The sequence below is a fragment of the Aquarana catesbeiana genome, linkage group LG01 (assembly GCF_042186555.1).
Source record: "Aquarana catesbeiana isolate 2022-GZ linkage group LG01, ASM4218655v1, whole genome shotgun sequence".
In the NCBI taxonomy this organism is placed as follows: domain Eukaryota; kingdom Metazoa; phylum Chordata; class Amphibia; order Anura; family Ranidae; genus Aquarana; species Aquarana catesbeiana.
Window position 1 is genome coordinate 726,933,444 of NC_133324.1, and position 20,877 is coordinate 726,954,320.

General features: G+C 46.7%; 1 protein-coding gene across 1 annotated transcript in view; it reads left to right on the forward strand.

The window, feature by feature from the left end:
* The window catches only part of SMARCA5 (SNF2 related chromatin remodeling ATPase 5), a 105,691-nt gene that overhangs the window by 57,344 nt on the left and 27,470 nt on the right, over window positions 1-20,877 (forward strand). Inside the window, exons 11-13 of the mRNA XM_073604396.1 lie at window positions 11,949-12,175; window positions 18,021-18,142; window positions 18,224-18,376. Coding sequence (XP_073460497.1) covers window positions 11,949-12,175; window positions 18,021-18,142; window positions 18,224-18,376 — 502 coding nt within the window. The remainder of the gene's footprint in view (window positions 1-11,948; window positions 12,176-18,020; window positions 18,143-18,223; window positions 18,377-20,877) is intronic.

Here is a 20,877-nt window from a genome sequence, read left to right on the forward strand (position 1 = left end):
TTAAGGAGAGTTGCCCATCCCCAAATGTGCAGTGTGCTAATTTCCCACCACTCGCTAATCTTCTAGTCCCTCAAACCACTCTCCTTTCCGTGTTGCCGTATCCACAATGGATCCTGTGCTATGTCTGTGTGGTTAATCAGATACTGTGTCCTTGGAAGCCATCCACACCCCCAAACCTTTTCAAACTTGTTCAGAGCCCCTCTGCTCAAGTATGTAGCTTTGTAACAGGGTAATGCTTTGTTGACCAATGTTTTCCAAGACTATGGTCGGTGACACAGAGCTCTTCCATGAAATAATACGTTTTTTAGCATAGAACAGTAACCGGGTAAGAAGGGTACGTATGGCCCTGGTGGTGGCCAGGGGCTCCACTAAATGTAGAAGACATACCTCGATGGACACAGGGATAGAAATTGAAGTGACTGACATTATACAGGAGGCAATGGCTTGCCAATAAGATTTAATTAGTGGGCATTCCCAGAAAATATGCATAAAGTTAGCTAAGGGTGCAGCGCATCTCCAGCACAGGGAGTGCTGGTTCCCAAACATCTTTGCCAGTCTAGCCAGGGGGAGGTGGATTCTGTGCAGGAATTTGTAATGAATCAATCTGTCTCTGCTAGATACTGGAACACGGTCCCCCACGTATCGTCCCAATCGTCTCTGTCCAGCCCCGGAGCCACAGCTTCCCTAGCTCTCTTACAAGGCCCCAACAGGAGGGTTGTTTCATGGAATAAGTCTTTATAGAGGCAGGAAACTGGTTTTTGTAGTGATTCACTGCGGGTCAGTAGCTCCAGGTCACTGGGCTCACTGTCAAGGGGCTCCTTTCCAAATTGCGAGCAAAAAACATGCTGCAATTGAATGCAACTGAAGAAGTGTGTGTTTGGCAGATCATATTTTAGTTTTAATTCATCAAATGACAATAATGTACTGTTTGCTACAATGTGGATTAAGATTTTAATGCCATATTTGGTCCATATCACTGGATCCGGGTAAACAAAAAAGTGGGTTAAATTGGGATTCCTCCACAGCGGGGTATTAGGGCAAAGTCTGGTTGAGCTAGGCGATCACACTCTCTCACTACTGAGCGCATGGAAGATGTCGTTGGGTATGGAGCTCTTAGACCTCTGTACACCAAATGAGACAGCGCCTCATAGGAGCCCACGCAAGCCATTTCCAGGGATACAGAGGCATCATCTGGAGGAGCAGTCAGCCAGCGGTAGGCCACCGTCAACTGTCCAGCCAGGGAGTATTTGTGGAAATTGGGAACCGCGAGGCCCCCTTCTCCCCGTGGCTGTTGTAGTATTGCTAGTTTGAGACGGGGGATTCCTCCCTGCCACAAAAAGGAGGAAATTGTGGCATCTATTGATTTAAAAATTGACTTCCTAAGGTTGTACAATAAAAGCGGTAGAAATTATAACAAGCAGCGGGGAAATATTAAGATTGATGAAGTCAGACACAGAGTTAATAATCTGAAACCCTAAGTACATGATTCTGGAGACTTATTGTAAGGGGATGTTGGGGTCAGCTTGTTCAGGGATAGGATGGGCGCGCAAGGGGAGTATTTTGGATTTAGGTCAGTTAACCTTGAGCCCAGAGACCAGTAGGAATCTGTTTAAGAGTGCCAACTCAGCCTGTAAAGAAGGTCCAGTGTCACCGACAAACAGAACCAAGTCATCCACATAAAGTGCTGTGATTTCAGTTAGGGAGGATGCCTACCTTAATGCGCTGAATGTGCAATCGCCAAGGGCTCCATCACTAGTGCAAAAAGATATTTGAGGAATGTAGGGCCAAACCCCATGCATTGCAGTATATGGGGCATATAAAGCCAGTCAATAGGATCAAAGGCCTTCACCAGGTCAAATGGGTATATACTCTCTGTATGTTTATCTGTGGCTTTTTTGGGCATAAATCCGGTCTGGTTAGGTGATACTAGGTGGTGTATAATTTTCATCAGTCTGTTAGTGAGCATTTTGGTGAGTATTTTAAAGTCCATATTCAGCAGGGCTATGGGTCTGTATGAAGAACAGTAGAGGGGGTCCTTGTCAGATTTGGGTAATAACACTACATGTGCCTCATAGAAGGAAGATGGTAAACCCCCTTGTTCAAAACAGTCCATGTAGAGTCGTAGAAGTCTGGGCGACAAGACATCTAAATATTGCTTGTACCACTCCGCTGGGAGTCCGTCAGGTCCCGTCAATTTGCCATTAGGAAAGGATGCAATAGCAATCGCTAATTCTATGTCCGTGAAGGGGGCCTCAAGACTGGCCACTACCTCATCGGGCAACACCGGGATCTGAAGGGGGCCCAGCAGGTCAGTCAGTACCTGATGGTCATACGGTGGGATAGCAGAGTATAGGTCCAAGTAGTATGTTACAAAAGCCTGCGTTATACCTTCTCTATCTCTTACCATGTTACCCTCTGAGGAATAAACACAGGGTATAGCAGTATGTGTATCTGCAGTCAGGTATGCTAACAGCTTCCCATTGTTGTCCCCTTTCTGAAATAGTTCCTCAGCCCTGTTTCTGCAAGTACATTAAGTAAGGTTTTGGAAATGTACCAATAGGGCCCTTCTAGCCATCTGCAGTTCGGTTAAGGAAGATGGGGAGGGTGCCTCAGCATGTGCCTTAGCACAGTGTGTTTCATGAGCCTGGAGCTCCTCAAACTTGGAGTTTTTCTCAACCCGTGCAGCTTTAATGGCTGACACATATGGTCCTCTAGTGGACGCTTTGAACGCGTCCCATGCTTAAATCCCCCCCCGTCGAACCCTCATCCTCATTGTGTTCCCAATAGTCCTGTAAATGAGGCGAAACCAGGGCCTCGACTGAGGGTTCACTTACCCACCCAGGGTGCAGTCTCCAGGGCCCGTTACAGCCACCTGTGACGAGTCAATGTCACCTGCAAGGGGGTGTGGTCAGACAGACCTCCAGCCAGGTAACCAACCTCTGAAATGTGAGGCAACAATGTTGGATTCGCAAATGCCAAATCTATGCAGGAGGAGGTGGTACTGATGTGGGAAAGATAGGAGTAACCTCTCTCACCAGGATGTTTCCATCGTCAGACCACCTCCAGAGCTGCAGACTTCGCCCAATGCCCGAGTTCTAGATTCTGCACCCTGGTCGAAATCGCCCGCCACAAGCAGCTTCAAAGGGCCGAAGGTGGCAACATTTTCCAACACCTGGTACAGCACCTAATTTTTGAAAGGTGGAGGGACATATATATTAGCAATAGTTATCAGCTGAGATTCAACAGTCATAACTACAATAGCATAGCGTCCCAAAGGATCAGTTACCACATGTTCAATAGCACATGTCAGCTTTTTGTGAATCAAAATAGCCACCACTCTGGCATAAGAGTGGGTTGAGTGTATGGCTCTCTGTATCCAGTTCCGGTTGAGGGACAGTATCTTGTTACCCATTAGTTGCGTCTCCTGTAAAAGGACAATGTGGGATTCAGAGTTTTAAGGTATTACAGGACCAGTGACCTTTTTAAATTTGGGGTTTAATCCACGGATGTTCCATGAAAGAAGTTTGAGATCACTCATTGGGTAATGTATTGCATAACATGAGGACAGGTGAGAGACTCAGAAGGGGGAAGACCTGGGGGGGGAGGAACCTGAACACAGAGCCACGGCCACCAAATAACAATAGTTAAATTTTTATGTACCATACTGGGCAAGCACAATCTCCATCTGCACCAGCCTTCTCAGCAAGACGCAGACGGGGTATAAAAAAGACCCCAAAACAAAAAATGAAAAGGCGAGAAAAAAAAGAAAAACCAAAACAGTTCAAAAACCCAACGCCCTGTTTGCTCTGGGCCAACTGAACCAAAAAACTTTGATCCCAAAAACAAAAAAAACATTAGTGGATAGTTCCAAGAGTTCTTCCACTCAGTGGGGGGTCTTAAAGATGGATGTGCAGTTCAGTGCATACGAAACAGAACCAGAGCTTCCCGTATCCAACGGAGAGGTGTGCTCGGGTGACATGACACATTCTCCAGTCACTACAGAGCAGGGTATTAACGGATGGCTTTGACATCAGGTAGTAATACTCCCGGTAAAACATCCAGCAGTTATGTAGACAGTCCAGTGATACTATGTCTCGGGCATCAGTCACAGCACACATTCGAGACACTCACCTCTCTATGCAATGGTGTCGAGCCAGTCCGCTGCTTCCGCGGGGGAGTCAAAGAATTTGCTGGCCCCATGATGGATAACCTTTTAGGCGACTGGGATATAGCATACTGTATACCATATTTTTCACCCTCAGATGCCTGCGAACATCGGTAAAAGAGCTCTTCTTCTTTTGCAAATCCAGAGAGAAGTCGGGATATAAGTGTGACAGCATTATACTTCAGTTCAGGATGTTTACGAGCCTCTGCCAGGATGAGATCCCTATCTCTGAAATTGAGCAGGCGAACCAGAAAGGCACGTGGCCATGCACCAGCAGGCCTCCAACAACTGGGCACCCTGTGTGCGCGCTCCACAACATATACAGGTGACAATTGCTGCAGGCCCAGGAGTTGTTTGAAAAAGGTTTCAGAGAACACAACAGGGTTCTGGCCTTTCGCACCCTCAGGGAGCCCAACCACCCGCACATTGTTGCGCCTGAGGCGGTTCTCGGCGTCTTCTGAACGGGCCATAAGAATTTTAACCTGTTGCTGCAATTCGATCACGGATTGCACAGTTGAGGCAGCTGTATCCTCCACCTCTGATATGCGGTGCTCCGCTTCAGTGAGGTGGCCTCTAAATTTATCCATGTCTTGTCTTATTAGTCCGCATTCAATAGTCAGTGTCAATTTTTCCCTCCACAAAGTATTTACTGTCTGCTATGGCCACCAGGATCATCGCGGTGGACTGCTCCCCAAGTGACTCTGGGTCTGCCTGTGGTGTTGTAGAGGCCCCCTCCCAAGCCATTGAGCCAAGAGCCGCCATCATCGGGTCCGTCTGTACTGCAACAGATGCTGGAGGCGCGGAGGTAGTGTGCAAGATGGTCGCCGCACGTGTGGTTGACGGTGAGCGCAGCGATGTCTGGACAGCTGCTTTCTTGGAGAATCTGTGTTTGCCTGACATGAAAAGGACGGTTGCGTCCCCTTTAAGAGTTGATGGTTTGCAGAGAGGGAAGCTTTCATGCAGGGACAGCAGATATCCCTAACTGATGCAGTCCTGTGTTCTCACACTGAGGCCTAATAGGAGCCGGCCGACGGCCTCCAGGCGCTTCACCTACTGCTTGTCCCCTTCAGAGATGTTGGTAATGAGTTAGAAGTGTGGGACCGCCATTCTCCTGCAACTCGCGGCACCCGGCCGAGGAGGATGCAGCAAGCCCTGTAGGCCTCAAGGTGGCGGCGGGTGAGAGGAGCCCGCCGCTTGGGGCCTCCTGAGGATCCCTTGTTCTGAGCACTCAATTGTCCCCCTCCGGAGACGCTGCCACAAGTAGGTGGGTGTGGGGTGGCCTCCCGTCCTGCGGATCGTCGCACCTGGGCATGGAGGGCTCCGTAGGCCTCAAGATGGCGGCGGATCTCGGAATATGTGGAGAGGGCTTGCAGGCCGTGTAGCTTCACAGCTAGACGGCCAGGCTTGAAAATGTATGCTGGGGCTGAGGCCGGGGGTGCCAAGGGACAGGCAGGGTAGTTTATAAGGCTCACTGGGTTGTGCTGTGGGCAGGATGGCAATGGATAAAGTCAGGATGATCGGAGCTCCGCGCCTGCAAGTCTTCCTTGGCTCACATCCGGACACGTTCCCCCTTTTTTAAATTTTTTTTTTTTTTTATTACCCTTTATTCCTATCATAAGGGATGAGCAACATGGGCAGAGATCTTGAAGGGGAACCCCATGCCAAGTGAAAAAACGGCATGGGTTTCCCCCTCCAAGACCATGGCAGGCCCTTCGGTCTGGCATGGATTTTAAGGGGAACCCCCACGCCGAAAAATGGCAGGTCAAGAAAGGGGGTGGGGACGACCAAACACCCACCCCCCTCTTGAACCGTACCAGGCCGCATGCCTTCAACATGGGGGGGGGGGTGCTTTGGGGCAGGGTGGGCCCTGCGCCCTCACCCCAAAGCACCTTGTCCCCATGTTGAGGACAAGGGCCTCTTCTCGGGTTCCGTGGTCGGTGGCTTATCGGAATCAGGAAACCCCTTTTAACAAGGGGGCCCCCAGATCCTGGCCCCCCCACCCTATGTGAATGAGTATGGGGTACATTGTACCCCTACACATTCACCGAAAAAAGTCAAAAATAAAACCGTACAGTACTCACTTTTTTAAAGTAATTTTATTAAAACGGAGTTCCACCCTGAAAAACATTTTTACATTTTCAGTCCTTAATTAGTATTAAAGATTTGGAATGAAATGTTTAACTCGCCAGAAATGCCCTGTTGCTATGTAGTTGCTCCTAACCTGCCACTTGGGGTTCGTGGCGCTCCGCATCACTTCCTCCCTCGCCTGTACTCCTGGGAAATGTGAGTAATCATTTCCTAGGAGTCAGCGGGCAGTACTGTTTGAAAAAAATGGCGTCATTTCCCGATAGGAAATGACGTGATTTTAAGGCGGATCACAGCACCATCTTGGTTACCATCACAATGGGGCGGGCACTTCCGAAGACTGCTCGTAATGGCAACATGAGAAGTTTCCTGGTCCCCTTGCTGTGCTTACCGTGTATGCGCAAGAACGGGCGGTGCATGCTGGTAATACAGCAGCACCGTATCCCAGAAGTTTATGCTTGTGGGCTTCGCCTGCCCACAACTAAGATGGGAATGCCCGAGCAGGAATAATATAAGGTAACTTTTATAAATGGTAATAAAAGCGGCACTATTTACGAGACTAACCAATGTTAATTAAACATTATATGATAGAAAGAGAGAGAGTTAAAAAAAAATTGTGTGGTTGGAACTCCGCTTTAAGGCAGCTCCGGCATCTCTTCCGATTTCTACTCCCCTCTCCGGCTCTTCTGCCTCTGCCAGTTCTTCTCCCCTCTTCGGGTCTTCTCCGCTGATGGGTTCTAGCTCTCTGGTTCGTCTTCTGCCTCTGCCAGGTCTTCTCTGTGGTCTTCTCCCTCTGTTGTTGTTCCGATGTTGACTTGACGCTCTCTCCCCGCTGTAATGTTAGGTGCACGGTGTGCCACTACTTATATTGGCATGGGGCGGGGTCACCGGGTGATGTCATCCAGGGAACCTACAACCTTAGGATGCCACCGCCCGAGGCATGATGGGGCAGTGATGTCATAAGGGGCGGGGCCTCCGCATTATATCTCCCGGTGACCCCCGCCCATGGCAATATAAGTAGGTGGCACACTGCACACCTAACAGAGCGGGAGAGAGCGTCAAGTCAACATCGGAAGACAGAGGGAGAAGAACCAGAGAGGGCTAGAAGACATCAGCGGCGAGCAGAGAAGAACCGGCAGAGGCAGAAGAGCCGGGGAGGGGAGAAGAAATTGGAAAGACGCCGGAGCTGCCTTAATAAATTACTTTAAAAGCTAGTGTACGGTTTTATATTTGACCCTTTTTCACATGGGGTGGGGGGCCGGGATCTGGGGGCCCGCTTGTTAAAAGGGGTTTCCTGATTCCGATAAGCCCCCCTGCCCGCACACCCCGTTCGGTGTGGGGGGATCCCTTTAAAATCCATGCCAGACTGAAGGGTCTGGTATGCTCTTGGAGGGGGGCACCCATGCCGTGTGTTTTTTTTTTTTAATTTTGGCGTGGAGTTTCCCATAAAGATTCATACCAGACACAGTGTGCCTGGCATTGTTGGGATCAAAGTTTGATCCCCGTTCATTGAAGTGGGACGGATGTCGGACTTCCAGTGTGAACCCGGCCTAATCCTGACTTTATTCGCTAGTGAATCACTGACCTGGGACAAGTCAAGTCCTATTAGTATGAACGGATAAGCTTGGTTTAAAGTGATTTGTAAAGTCGTTATTTTTATTGGAAAAAAAAAAAATATTTTTTTTCATACTTGCACAGAGCAGCCCAGATCCTACTTCTTGGGTCCCTCCTCTTGTCTTCTGTGCTTTTGGGCCCTCCCTCCTGTTGAGTGCCCCCACAGCAAACCGCTTGGTATGGGGGGCACTTGAGCTGAGCCACAGCTCCCTGTGTCCATTCAGACACGGAGCTGTGGCCCGCCCCCTCTCTCTCCTGATTGGCTTACTGACAGCAGCAGGAGCCAATGGCGACAGACACTCGTGGACAGAGAATGGGGCTCAGATATTAGGGGGTGCTGGGGCGGCTGCTGCACACAGAAGGCGTAAGATAAAAATTCTTCTGACTTTACAACTCCTTTTAACCACTTCAGCTCCAGAAGGTTTTACCCCCTTAGTGAGCAGGCCATTTTTTTGCAATATGGCACTGCGTTACTTAACTAACAATTGTGCGGTCGTGCAATGCTGTACCTAAACATTTTATGTCCTTCTTTTTTTTTTTTTTTTTTTTTTGGTAGACTTCGATCGCCTCTGCTTTTTATTTTTTTGCGCTATAAACAAAAAAAAATGGGGGCACTTTTAAAGAGAACTATTAACGTTCTGCTATAAAACACTTCTAATAAAAAATGTAAAAAATCAAATTTCTTTATCAATTTAGGCCACTATGTATTCTGCTACATATTTTTGGTAAAAAAATCCCAATAAGCTTATATTGATTGGTTTGTGCAAATGTTGAAGCGTCTACAAAATAGGGGATATTTTTTTAAATTTTGTTTTGTATTAATAATGGCAGCCATCAACGATTTTTAGCGGGACTGCGACATTGCGGCAGACAAATCGGACACCTAACTGACGCTCTTTTTGGGAACCAGTGACTTTATTAGTGATTTGTGCTAAAAAAAATATACACGGTTGCTGTACTAATGACACTGACAGGGAAAAGGGTTAATATCAGGGGCGATCAAAGGGTTAAGTGTGTCCCTAGGGCAGTGATGGCGAACCTTGGCACCCCAGATGTTTTGGAACTACATTTCCCATGATGCTTAACCACACTGCAGAGTGCATGAGCATCATGGGAAATGTAGTTTCAAAACATCTGGGGTGCCAAGGCTCTCCATCACTGCCCTAGGGTGTGCTTGCTAAGTGGGGATTTGTCTGACTGGATGAAGACAGAGATCCGTGTTCCTGCTTAGCAGGAACCCAAGATCTCCATCTTCCCTGTCAGAATAGCGATCTGCCTTGTTTACATAGGCAGATTGCCATTCTGGTTGGCTCAGGAACGATTGTGGGTGGCCAGTAGACATCAGGTCCGACGGACCTGCTGATTAGCTCCCCCTCTTTCTAATTTGTGGTGTTTTTTTTTTTTTCCTGGCAAATCATCCAAACCACTGGGCTGTAAGCACTGGAGCACTTTATTTGTTACTGGCTGAAGCACTGTGGTGCTTCGTGGCATAGGAATTTGCAGAAGATATACAAAAAGGACTGTTTTCTAGGAGCAGTTCAGTTCTTGTTGGCACATTAATACAGAGATTTGTTTGGTTTGGAGATTACACTCTATATATATATATATATATATATATATATATATATATATATATATATATATATATATATATATATATATATATATATATATATATATATATATATATATATATAAAAAATTTTTTTTTTTTTTTTTTTTTTTTTTTTTGAGAACAACTCACGGATTTCCCTCATGCCCTCTAGCTGTGGATACCTTTAAAAGATTCCATTCAGAGAATTTCTTGCTTGGGACATTTTCCGGTACACATGTGCAGGTTTCTCTGGCTAAAATGCTGATCAGAATTACTCTGCAGTTAGTGACTTGAGTCTCCCCTTCCACAGAACACTTGTTTGGGCCTGACCTGGATAAGCATGTCCAGGACACTTCGGCCAGTAAAAGTTTTCTTTTACCCCTTAAAGGGCAAGCACACGACTTAAATATCTGCTGCTTCCTCTACCTTTCTGCATGAGACGTTCCTTTTGTTGTTCTTGGGTCTCAAATTCTAAGTAAAAACCTCAAACCAAGTTGCGTAAGAAGTAATGGGCCGCCAAGACAGCAAAATTAAAGCCCAAATCCTCTTCTCATTGAAAAGCCCCCAATGGGGTTGTTTAAAGGCATTTTCTGGGATTAGCAGATGAGTGGGGGTGTGCTGTACAGTAGCCTGGCTACAAGCTGGAATTACTGAGCTCTCCCACACTTATTGATTTCAAATGTTTTTTTGAATCTGTAAAAAAAAGTCCTCTTTTGAAAGCTCTCAATCCTTTTCCTTTTCACTGAGTGGTCTAGTTCCAGAGGAAGAGAAGTTCCACAGGTTCTGCTCAAACTTCTTTATGGTTCCAAGCTGCATGGCGGTGTTTGTCTCATTCTGGGCTTCAAACATTTTAACAAGGTTCCCCTGGGTGCAGAAGTTACAGATGGAATCAAGTGTGTTCCATGGTGGTCTTTCTCCAGCCAGCGGATTTTCTGGCATCAATGGACATAAGATGCCTACCTACATGTCCCTGTTTTTACCAGAGGTTTCTAATGATTTGGGGTGGAGGATCGTTACTTTCATTTTGTGGCCTGTCCAATTCCCCCTAGAGTTTTCCAAGGTCCTGGCTCAGATTCTGGGCCTGCAATGGACTCGGGATACCTATTTTGAGGTATCTGGACAATTTTACTTTTGAGAGAGTAATCTGCACTGTTTCTGACAATATATCTGCCATGATTAGCACTCTGGAGGAGTTTGGCTGGGTCCTAAATGTCCAGAAATCTGTGTTGCTCCCAGCACAGTGTTTGGAATATCTGGGCTTGCTCCTGGAGACTGGCAAGATTTCACCCTCCTTGCTCTGAAAAATCAGGTGGCTTCTTTTCAGGATGCTGAGAAATGCTGTGATGCGCCTCTGCTTAAGGGTCTTGGGTAAGATAATTGCCTTGCTCGAGGCAGTTCCCTTTGCTCAGTGCCATTCCAAACATCTGCAATGTTCTGATTTGCTTGAGACAGGATGACCCAGTTGTTAGTCTTCCCAATGTTCTTACACCCTAGTAACCTTCGGTCTGTGGACTGATTGATATCTGTACCATTGCTGGAGACTGGAAAGTCCTTTCTCCTGCTCTTTCTCGGACAACATAACAGCTATGGCTTGCATCAATCTTTAGGGAGACACAAGGTGTCAAGTGGCGTAGGAGGAAGTGGACCTGCTTTTTCCCCAAAGCCTCAGTCGCCAGGGGACCAGGCTATGCACACTTTAGATATGCTGTAAAAATGTACCCAAAGTCAACTGCTGTTAGGCAATCTGATTTTCTTTGCAATTCCTGAGGGACCAAAAAAGATCACACAGCTACTATTGGATTTTTCAGTTTATTTTTCAAATGTATAAGGAAGGGGTTATCCTTAGAGGACCTCCTGTTGTGTTTTTTTTTTTTGGTGTCCATTTATTTACCTGTAGGTGATGCATGACCCTGTTTGTAAGGATTTACTGTAGCTGCTCTGTGTTCTGTAATGTTCTCCAAGAAATTTGATTTTTACAAATATGCCAAAAATCCAATTATTGTAGACCCAGTGACGACATCTTTGGGTTTCTGTGTTTTTTGGCATTTGTGAGTGCAAGCAATGGGCTGGCTTTTGGAGTTAAGCAAATTTCCTTGATGTCATTCTAGAGAGTGGGCATTCCTAGGCAGGCTACATTTACATGCAGACTGCCCTAGGTAATGCCAACATGTAATGCTAAAGCTCCCAGAATTGAAATAACTGAAATCCAATGAACAAAAGGTATCAAGGAGAGTTGGGATGGGGAGAAAAGTCTGGATGATGCTGGACATCCTTGAGCCAGGTAATGAGGTGAGCTCCATCTTGCTGCTGCTTCTAATGCACATTGTGAGAAACCTGTGTGAAATTAAAGAAACTACAGAGGAGCCTGTCAAGAACCAAAGGCAAGGCTGGAGAACAGCTATAAAAAGAGAACCATGTTTATATTTAATTACATTTATGTAAATGCTATGCCACAGTTAAATTGCCAAAACTGTTTTTTATTTTCCTTAGGTATACCAAAATCCTAATGAAGGATATTGACATTTTGAATGCTTCAGGGAAGACGGATAAAATGCGACTTTTGAACGTTCTGATGCAGTTGCGGAAATGTTGTAATCATCCTTATCTCTTTGATGGTGCTGAACCAGGCCCACCATACACTACAGATATGCACTTGGTCACAAATAGTGGCAAAATGGTAGTACTGGACAAATTGCTTCCAAAACTGAAAGAACAAGGTAATTCCTTTTTTTGTTTTTTTGTTTTTTTTTGTTTTTTAGACAATAACCTACAATTTCTGTCTAATGGACACAAGGCAATGCATTTATATAATAAAAGGGAGCTATAGTAACTCGTCTACAGTATGAAGAGCTAGTACATAAAATTTAAAGTGGTTGTAAACCCTTATATACATCCGGAAAGTATTTACAGAGTTTCACTTTTTCCACTTTTTATGTTAGTCTTTTTCCAAAATAGAACAAAATATTTCTCTGAGTTCATTGACAAACACAGCACTCCATTATTCAGTACCATAGGGTTATACCGCCCCCTACAGGAGTAGGACACTGGGCAGAAAAAAAGACTTGCATTCGCCTATGGGCAGTTCTAGGTGGTATTACACCCCTCTCTGCTATAGGTCTTCAGGGCTGGCCCTGCGAGTTAAACGTTTCGCGAGGTCGCATACGACCGGGTCTTGGCCTGAGTCGCAGCATTCCTCATGGCTGACAGCCCCCCCCCCCACACACTTTGGTGGCGAGGGGATCCCGCTGGGAGTGTTACCCGCACGCTTCGCTGGATCGGTAAGTACAAGGCCCCCTCCTTTTCCTCTCCTTCCCTGGACGCGGTGTGGGGTGCAGGTACTCCCTGGGGTGGTTGGTCCCTCCGGTGATCTCATCCACCTCCCTCCCTTCCTTTCCGGGTGAGGCCCAGGCTTCTGGCCTAGGTGCTTTTGGGACACACTGTCCTGTATCTCCCCCCTCACCCTCGAGATTGCTACCGGGGGGTGATCCCTTGGGCCCACCTGCTGCAGTGGTTTGGCCTTAGAGGCGGGTGACCAGACGCCCGCGATAGGGGGACCGCTTGCGGCAGCCCTCCCGTAATTTATCCCGCTACTTTGCGGCTTTCTGTGTGGGAGGCAGAGGCCACCGGCTGCAGCTTTGCGGCCTACCGACCGGTGCTGGGTGGGCGGCCCTAGGATGGGTGGCGGGGGCCGCCGCTTTCCAATTCTGGGTGTCGGCCCTCCGTTCAGCGGCACGGATCAGTCTGGTCCCCCTGCGGGCTGTGCACATGTGGCAGGCGGACGAACCTTTAGGCTATGGTCTGCTAGGTTGCAGCCTGCTAGACCTCGGGGCGGCACTGTGGGTGCTCTGAGGGCGGACTAGTTTTGGGGGTCCTTCAGGTGGCCTCGGCCCCTGTGGCCCCCTCCTGAGTTTTTTGTGGTGGCGCTTCGGCATATAGCCTAGTAAATGGCACCCGCCACCTTCCCCTACCTCCTCTGTCTCAAACGATCCTATATCTGGCTCTGCTGCCACGGATGTGGCCCACCTTGTGGAGTTGGTGGCCACGCTCCCTGTCCTGTCAGGGAGTGAGAATGATTCCTCCACAACTGCAGTGGTGCACGAAAAGGCGCTGTTGTCGCACTTATTACATCTGTGCGGGAATCTTTCGAGATGGGGAATGCTGCGGTGGAGGCCTGGTTCCCCTTTGGCACCCATAAGTCGTATTGCTCTGCAAAAGCGTTCCCTTCTCCCTCTTATTTTGCCAAATTTGTCCATGAAGACTGGAAGTGTCTAAAGTACCCTTTGTGCTTCCGAAAACGCTTGCTGTGAGGTACCCCTTTGAGGAGTGTCTCCTTCAGAAGTGGACTGTTCCACCTTTAGTAGACCCCCCCCCCATCTCTAGGCTGCTCAAGGTAACCATGATTCCAATAGAGGAATCTCTGGCGTCTAAAGATCCAGCTGACATGTCTAGACGGGGAGCAGAATCCCCCTGCCTTTGCTACGTTGCCGGACCTGTTGGTCTAGGCGCTGCAGTTTGTCTGCTATGCCTCTTGGCCACAGTTCTCCTGGTTGCTGAGCTCTGTTTCCGCAGTGGTGCTTAGAGACATGTATTGTGGCGAGCTACCCTGGATGACATCATTACACGTCTTGATTTTGTCCAGTTACAAGATGGTTTTCCGGCCTTGTTCCCCAAGAAGTTTTTTTTGCTTCCAATGTGCGTCGGTCGCCGGACCGTTTGCTATTCCCGTGGGGCTGTGCAAGCCCTGTTGCTAAATAGTGTGATTGACCCGTTTAACGTATTGGGAACCGTTTCAGGGGTTTTATCAAAACCTGTTCACAGTCCAAAAGATGGAGGGCATGGTACGTCCAGTTCTGGACCTCAAGGCCCTGACCTGCCTTGTGTGGGTACAGAATTTCAGGATGGAGTCCGTCCGCACGGCGGTGGCACCCCTTCATAATGGGGACTTTCTGGCTTCTGTTGACATCACGAGCGCTTACTTACGCATTCCATTATGTGCCCGACTTCAGCACTTCCTCCGTTTTTGCTGTGGGTGCTGAGCATTATCAGTGCGTGGTGTTGCTTTTTGGTATTGCCACCATTCCTCGGGTGTTCACGAGATGTTGGCCCCGGATCTGGTGTGGTTACGTCAGTGGGGGTTTGCGGTCCTGGGCTGCCAGGACGACTTTCTACGAGTCCTTGACTACTCTGAGGGGCAACGTAGAGAGATTTGATCGTACTTTGACAGATTCATTTGGCTTCTATACTAATCTGAAGTCTACTTTGGACCCTTCCAGAACATTGGATTATCTGAGCCTGACCCGGGCTTCAGCTCTGGCCACAGTGTTCCTTCCTCTGGACAAATTCCACAAGTTGCATGCTGCGTATTTCATTTACTGTTGTCCGGCAGGTGGGCCTCCCTGCGGAGCTGCATGTGAGTGTTGGGACTGATATCTACCTTTTTTGAGGCGATTCCATTTGCACAGTTACATACAAGCTCCCTTCAGGGAGATCCTGGAATAATGGGACAAGTGCCGGAGGTCTCTGGACAATCGGATTCAGCTGAGCCAGAGGTTCCCTGGTCTTGTGGCTCCGGTTCTTCGGCTAAGCTTTGCTCAGGGTCGTGGGACGCTGGTGGAATCTGGACTATCGAGCAATATCCTGGAACTTCGAGCGATCAGACTGTCTGGATCATGGACGGATCGACTTCATGGTTCCCGTTATGGATCCAGTCGGACAATGCAAAGGCGGTGACTTATGCCAGTCACCAGGGAGGGCCAGATTGGGTGTTGGCAGCCCTGGCAGTTGCCAGTATCCTTCAGTGGGCAGAACGTCTCCTTCCAGCCCTCTCTGTATGCATTCCAGGAATGGAATACTGATAGTCGGATGCCTCAGTCGGCTAGGGTTGGACCATGGGGTGGGCCCTTCACCGGGCTGTGTTTCATCGGATATGTCTACAATGGGGCACTCCTGAGGTAGATCTGTTTGCGTCCTGGCTCAACAGGACGGTACCAGAGTTTCTGGCAAGGTCACGGCATCCTCTGGGCACCTCAATCGCTCTGGTGGCCCATGGGGCTGGTAACATTTGCTCTATGCCTTTCTTCCTCTCCAGCTTCTGCTGTGGCTTTTGCGCAGGATCTCGGCTGCAGGGATTCCGGTCATTCTATTGGCTCCGGATGGGTCCTGTCAGTCTGGTAGACTGTCCCGGGTGCGCCTGTTCGCCGACGTTCCTTGGCAGCTGCCTCTGAGAGTATCTATTGTTCCAAGAGCCGTTCTTCCATCCTGCTTTAAAGTCACTGGTTTTGACGGCCTGGCTGTGATGAGCCAGGTGCTGCAGTCATGACGCTGCTGATGGCTAGGGAGTCTACCTCCGCATGTGGAAAGCGCATATATCCTGGTGTGAGTCACTGGGCATTCATCTTCGTTCTTTCTCGGTGGCTCCGATGCCGACCTCCCTTCACGGGGGGTTGAGCAGGAATGGGCCTCGAATACCATCAAGGGCCAGGTGTCAGCCTGGGTGGTCTTTCACCGTCCCCTGGTCTTGCACACCTTTTTTTTTTTTTTTTATTCAAGGTCTGTTTACACCGCTGCGGTCTCTTCTACCGCCGTGGGATCTGCACCAAAAGATAAAGGTCAGTAAATAGAGTACAATGTGCATTGTGGGAAGGGTATACGTATAAGGGAAGAGAAAAAGTCCCTCATTCCCAATGGTTACTCACATGTCAGTACAGTGTGAGCCCCAGGAGGTCCGCAGGCCACCAAAAGGAGCCAAGTCTGGAAATTGAGGGAGGAGCCTATAGAAGGAGGGCCGTGCGCACAAAGATGTCCCCATGAGGTGAATGTGTCCACACTGGTGATGAATGATGGTACTATGATTAGTGAAAATTATGTAAAAGTGGTTGGAAAGGAATAAAAAACATGTGAATGTAAACCCAATAATTGCAGATTAAGGCAAAAAAAGAGGCGGAGGGGGGAAAGGGAGTAAGGGGGGGAGGGAAGAGAAGAAAAGAAAATGAATAAGAGAAAAGATTGTGCCGAAACTAAAACGAACAGAAGATGTAAATAGTGGTAAAAATCTGAGTGGAAAGCTGGGGGAACTGAGAAAGATCCCCTACCTGTGACGCGTAAATGATGGCCAAATGTATGTGCCTGGTTTAGGCCGATTATGTATTCTTCTACATATATATATTTGGTAAAAAAAAAACGCAATAAGCGTATATTGATTGGTTTGCGCAAAAGTTAAAGCATCTACAAAATAAGGGAAAGATTTATGGCATTTTATTTTATTAGTAATGGCGGTGATCTTCTTTTTTTTTTTTTTTTTTTTTTTTTTTTTTGTGACAGACAGATCGGCGGACAGATCGGACACTTTTGACACTGTTTTGAGACCATTGGCACTTGGCGATCAGTGCTATAAAAATGCACTGATTTACTCTGTAAATGTCACTGGCAGGGAAGGGGTTATACACTAGGGGGCGATAAAGGGGTTAAGTGTGTTCCATCAGTGTGTTCCAACTGGGGGGGGTGGCCTCACTAGAACATGACATTCACTGGGAGCAGTAGATCCCTTAAGATAAATAAATAGGAGAGTGTTGTCAGAAAAACAAAAGTCTATGACAAATACAGTGCAATCAGTGTAGAAATTCCATCAGCTTTCCAAATATCCGCTCAGATGTCATCAAAGCAATAGGTGGATGTAAGTGCGCTTACCGGAACTGTTGGACACTGCCATCAGCATATCAATCGAGCAGTATGCCACCAAGGGCAGATGTATGAATGGCCAAGGACCGATGGGACGTCTGCAAGCCAGGATGTCACCGCTGGATCACCAGGAAGGAAGCCAGGACCGGTTCCAAGGTTCAAACATTTTCTCAAATCCCGGAAGTATGTGGGGGGAAAAAAAGGGGAATGCCTCCACATAGTGCAAATCAGGGTTGTTTATTACTAAAAAAACATGGTACATAAAGTGATCACTGGTATAAAAACAAAACAGAGTGGCAATGTATAAGGTTAAAGCCGCCCTCTGTTTTGTTTGTTTTTATACCAGTGATCACTTTTCAACAGGCATGCCCATGTTGAAGGTCTATCGATCGAAACGCGTAGGGCGGCTTTAACCTTATACATTGCCATTGTGGAAATCTAAGCGTCTAAATACCTTTTGTTGCAGATATTATCTTCAGGCAGGTCACGTGACTCCAGGCTGCTCCACCCCCCAAAATCTAAAAGCTACAGCGAGAGGAGCTGAGTGGTCACTTGACCTCCTCCCGGCTGACATCAGCAGGAGATGTTGGCTACTCCCTAGCCTTGGATCAGAGTAGGAGAGCGGCCAGGAGTCATGTGACCGGTCTGAAGATATCCTTTTCCACAAACGCATACACTGCATGTTATAGCTGGATACAAGAGAGAAGCTGGCATGCAATGTAAGGTTACAAACACTTTAAATATTTTGAATTGTGTTGAAGTTTAATTTATTGTTCTTCATTTAAATTTAAACCTTACAAATTGGTAGGGTTGTTTAGCCAAAGACTTCTGTGAAAGTGTCTAGTATATGATTATTAAGTTAACATGTTGGCTCATATGTAATAGGTTCACGTCTACTGATATTTAGTCAAATGACAAGAGTTTTGGACATCCTGGAAGATTATTGCATGTGGCGAAACTATGAATATTGCCGACTGGATGGACAAACGCCACACGATGAAAGACAGGTTAGGATTTTAGTCTTTGTAACTACTTTGTTTTCTTGCAATGCTCCTATTCACTAATAAGGTATTTCCTATACTTTCCAGGAATCTATTATTGCATACAATGCTCCCGGCAGCTCAAAATTTATTTTTATGTTGAGCACACGTGCTGGTGGTCTTGGCATTAACCTTGCTACTGCTGATGTTGTCATCATATATGATTCAGACTGGAACCCTCAAGTTGATCTCCAAGCCATGGTATGTCTGCTAAAGTCTCCACCGTATCTGCTTTTGTTGAAAAAAAAAAAAGTACTCCTTTTGCCAACTTAGTCACATGTGTGGTGGCACTGAGGGTGGGCCTTAACGCCTATATGCTGCACTATATGTGGCCAAGGTGCGAAGAATGCACACCTAACATAGTGGCCGAGCTTTCACAGATGGCTCCTGATCTTCATTTATGTTTGGGAGCCAGGGGGATGGGTTCCCGATCATGCAACAGCCAGTCTGTGATCTGGAGGTCTGTCCGCCGCTCAGTTAAAGGGCTGCTGGGAGGGGTTAAAGGTATAATTACTTTAGAATGATGGGGGCTGTCATAGTTTTAAAAGTAACATTTGCTAAGAAAACAAGGAGGCTGTCCTCTTCTGCTGGTTAACTGGCAGGCTGTCATGTCATGCCAGGGATTTTAGTACTGATCAAGGACTTCTGAACTGCATTCTTATTTTCGACCTGGCATCACCTCACCTTCTGATCTGAATTTTTAATTTTTTTTATTTTTTTGTTTCAGTCGTTCAAAAAAAAAGGGTAGATACAAACCAAGTAGTAGTTTTTTTTTTTTTTTTTTTTGTTTTTTTTTTATCATTCATGAGCGACATAGGAATGTAGACATTGGGGTTATGCTGCTGCCTACCAGACAATGGAACCTGGGCAAAAAAAGGTTGAAGGCCAGTCCCTTTTATACTCTGGCATATAACCACCATGCCTCGGCTCTGCTTGCGTGCTTTCCTGCTGTTGATCCTGCTTTTGGAAAACTAAATGGATTTCTTGTTCTGTTATACCACCCATACACAGTGATGTAATCACCTTGTGTCACCTAAAACACTCATTAGCACCAGCTCTCCAATTTTGGGAGTCCTTGCCTCACATTGGGTCTAGTTGTGCCACATAGCAATAAGCAACCTGTCTTCTTAAAGGCACACAGAAGACCATCCCACTGCTATGGGGGTCCTCAGCCCATACTAATTCTTCTGGAACCAATGCCTGTAATGTGGAACCTGAGACCCCTATCCATTTTTTTTTTTATTTTTTTTTTTTTTTTTAGTTCTGTTAGGTGGGGCCATGTCCACTTTCTACTGATTTGTGCCCAGCTACTGGACCATTCTGTCCATGGGGATTCTAAGCACACTCTGGCATCAGCCACTGACCCTTTTGAGATCAAAGCAGGTCTGCAGTTCTCGTTTCAGCATTCCAACAGTTGGAGAAGCAGTGTTTGGGTCACCATAGTCTCCTGCGCTTGACTCGTATAAACAAGGGGCTTGTTTAAACTTTGATGCAGTGTATATCACTCTACATTAGGTGGATCAGCCTGTTTTTAAGTCTTTTCAAGCTCCTACAACTACTGACACTTACCTACAGTTTGAGGACTACATCTATGTGGACAGGAAATGCCTGAAGGATCCTGGGACCCACCTGAAACTGTTAGTTTCCCCAACAGAAGAGATTCAGTATTAGGTGGTCCTTGTTCCTAATGTGAATGTCTTGGTAATTCACATTAACCACTTACCGCCTGCCCGCCGTTGTTGTTTGTCGGTACTTTGAAGAGGGTTATTGTTATGGCAGCAGCTAGCTGCCATAACCCCAGTATCCTCTTCTTCAGTGGGTGGTCCGCTTTCAGATAAAAGTGGTCTCTGCGGCGGGAGAGGGTCCTGTGTCCTGTTAGGTATGGAGACGAGTGAGGGGAAGATGGCCCCCACCTGTCTCCATACCATTGCAGGGTGGAAGCGACGTCAATTCCGCCCATAGCTCTTGGAGACATCTCTTTTTTAATTTTTTTTTTTTTTTTTTTTTTTTTTTTTATTGCATTTTAGTTTAACTATGAGATCTGAGGTCTTTTTGACCCCAGATCTCATATTTGAGGTCCTGTCATGCTTTTTTTTTTCTATTACAAGGGATGTTTACATTCCTTGTAATAGGATTAAAAGTGACACTTTTGATTTAAAACAAAAAGTGTAAAAATAAAAGGTAAAATAAATAAAATATTTAAACGCGCCGAGCTCGCGTGCAGAAGCGAACGCATACGTGAGCAGCGTCCACATATGAAAACGGCATTCAAACCACACATGTAAGGTATCGCTGTGATCGTTGAGCGAGAGCAATAATTCTAGCCCTAGACCTCCTCTGTAACTCAAAACATGCACGTTTAATTTTTAAATGTCACCTATGGAGATTTTTAAGGGTAAAAGTTTGTTGCCATACCACGAGTGGGCGCAATTTGAAACATGACATGTTGGGTATCAATTTAACATTATCTTTCACAATCTAAAAAAAAAATTAGGCTAACTTTACTGTTGTCTTTATTTTTTAATTCAAAAAAGTGTGTTTCTCTTTCGTTCATTGACTGACACAGCTCCATTAATCTTGACCGTAGGGTTATTATGCCACCATTGTCGGCCATTTTCTGTTAGCCTCTGTGAGAAGCATGGTCGGCAGCTATTTTCTCGGAGTTCGGCGGCCATCTTCCCTGTGTTTTTTTTTCTTCCTGT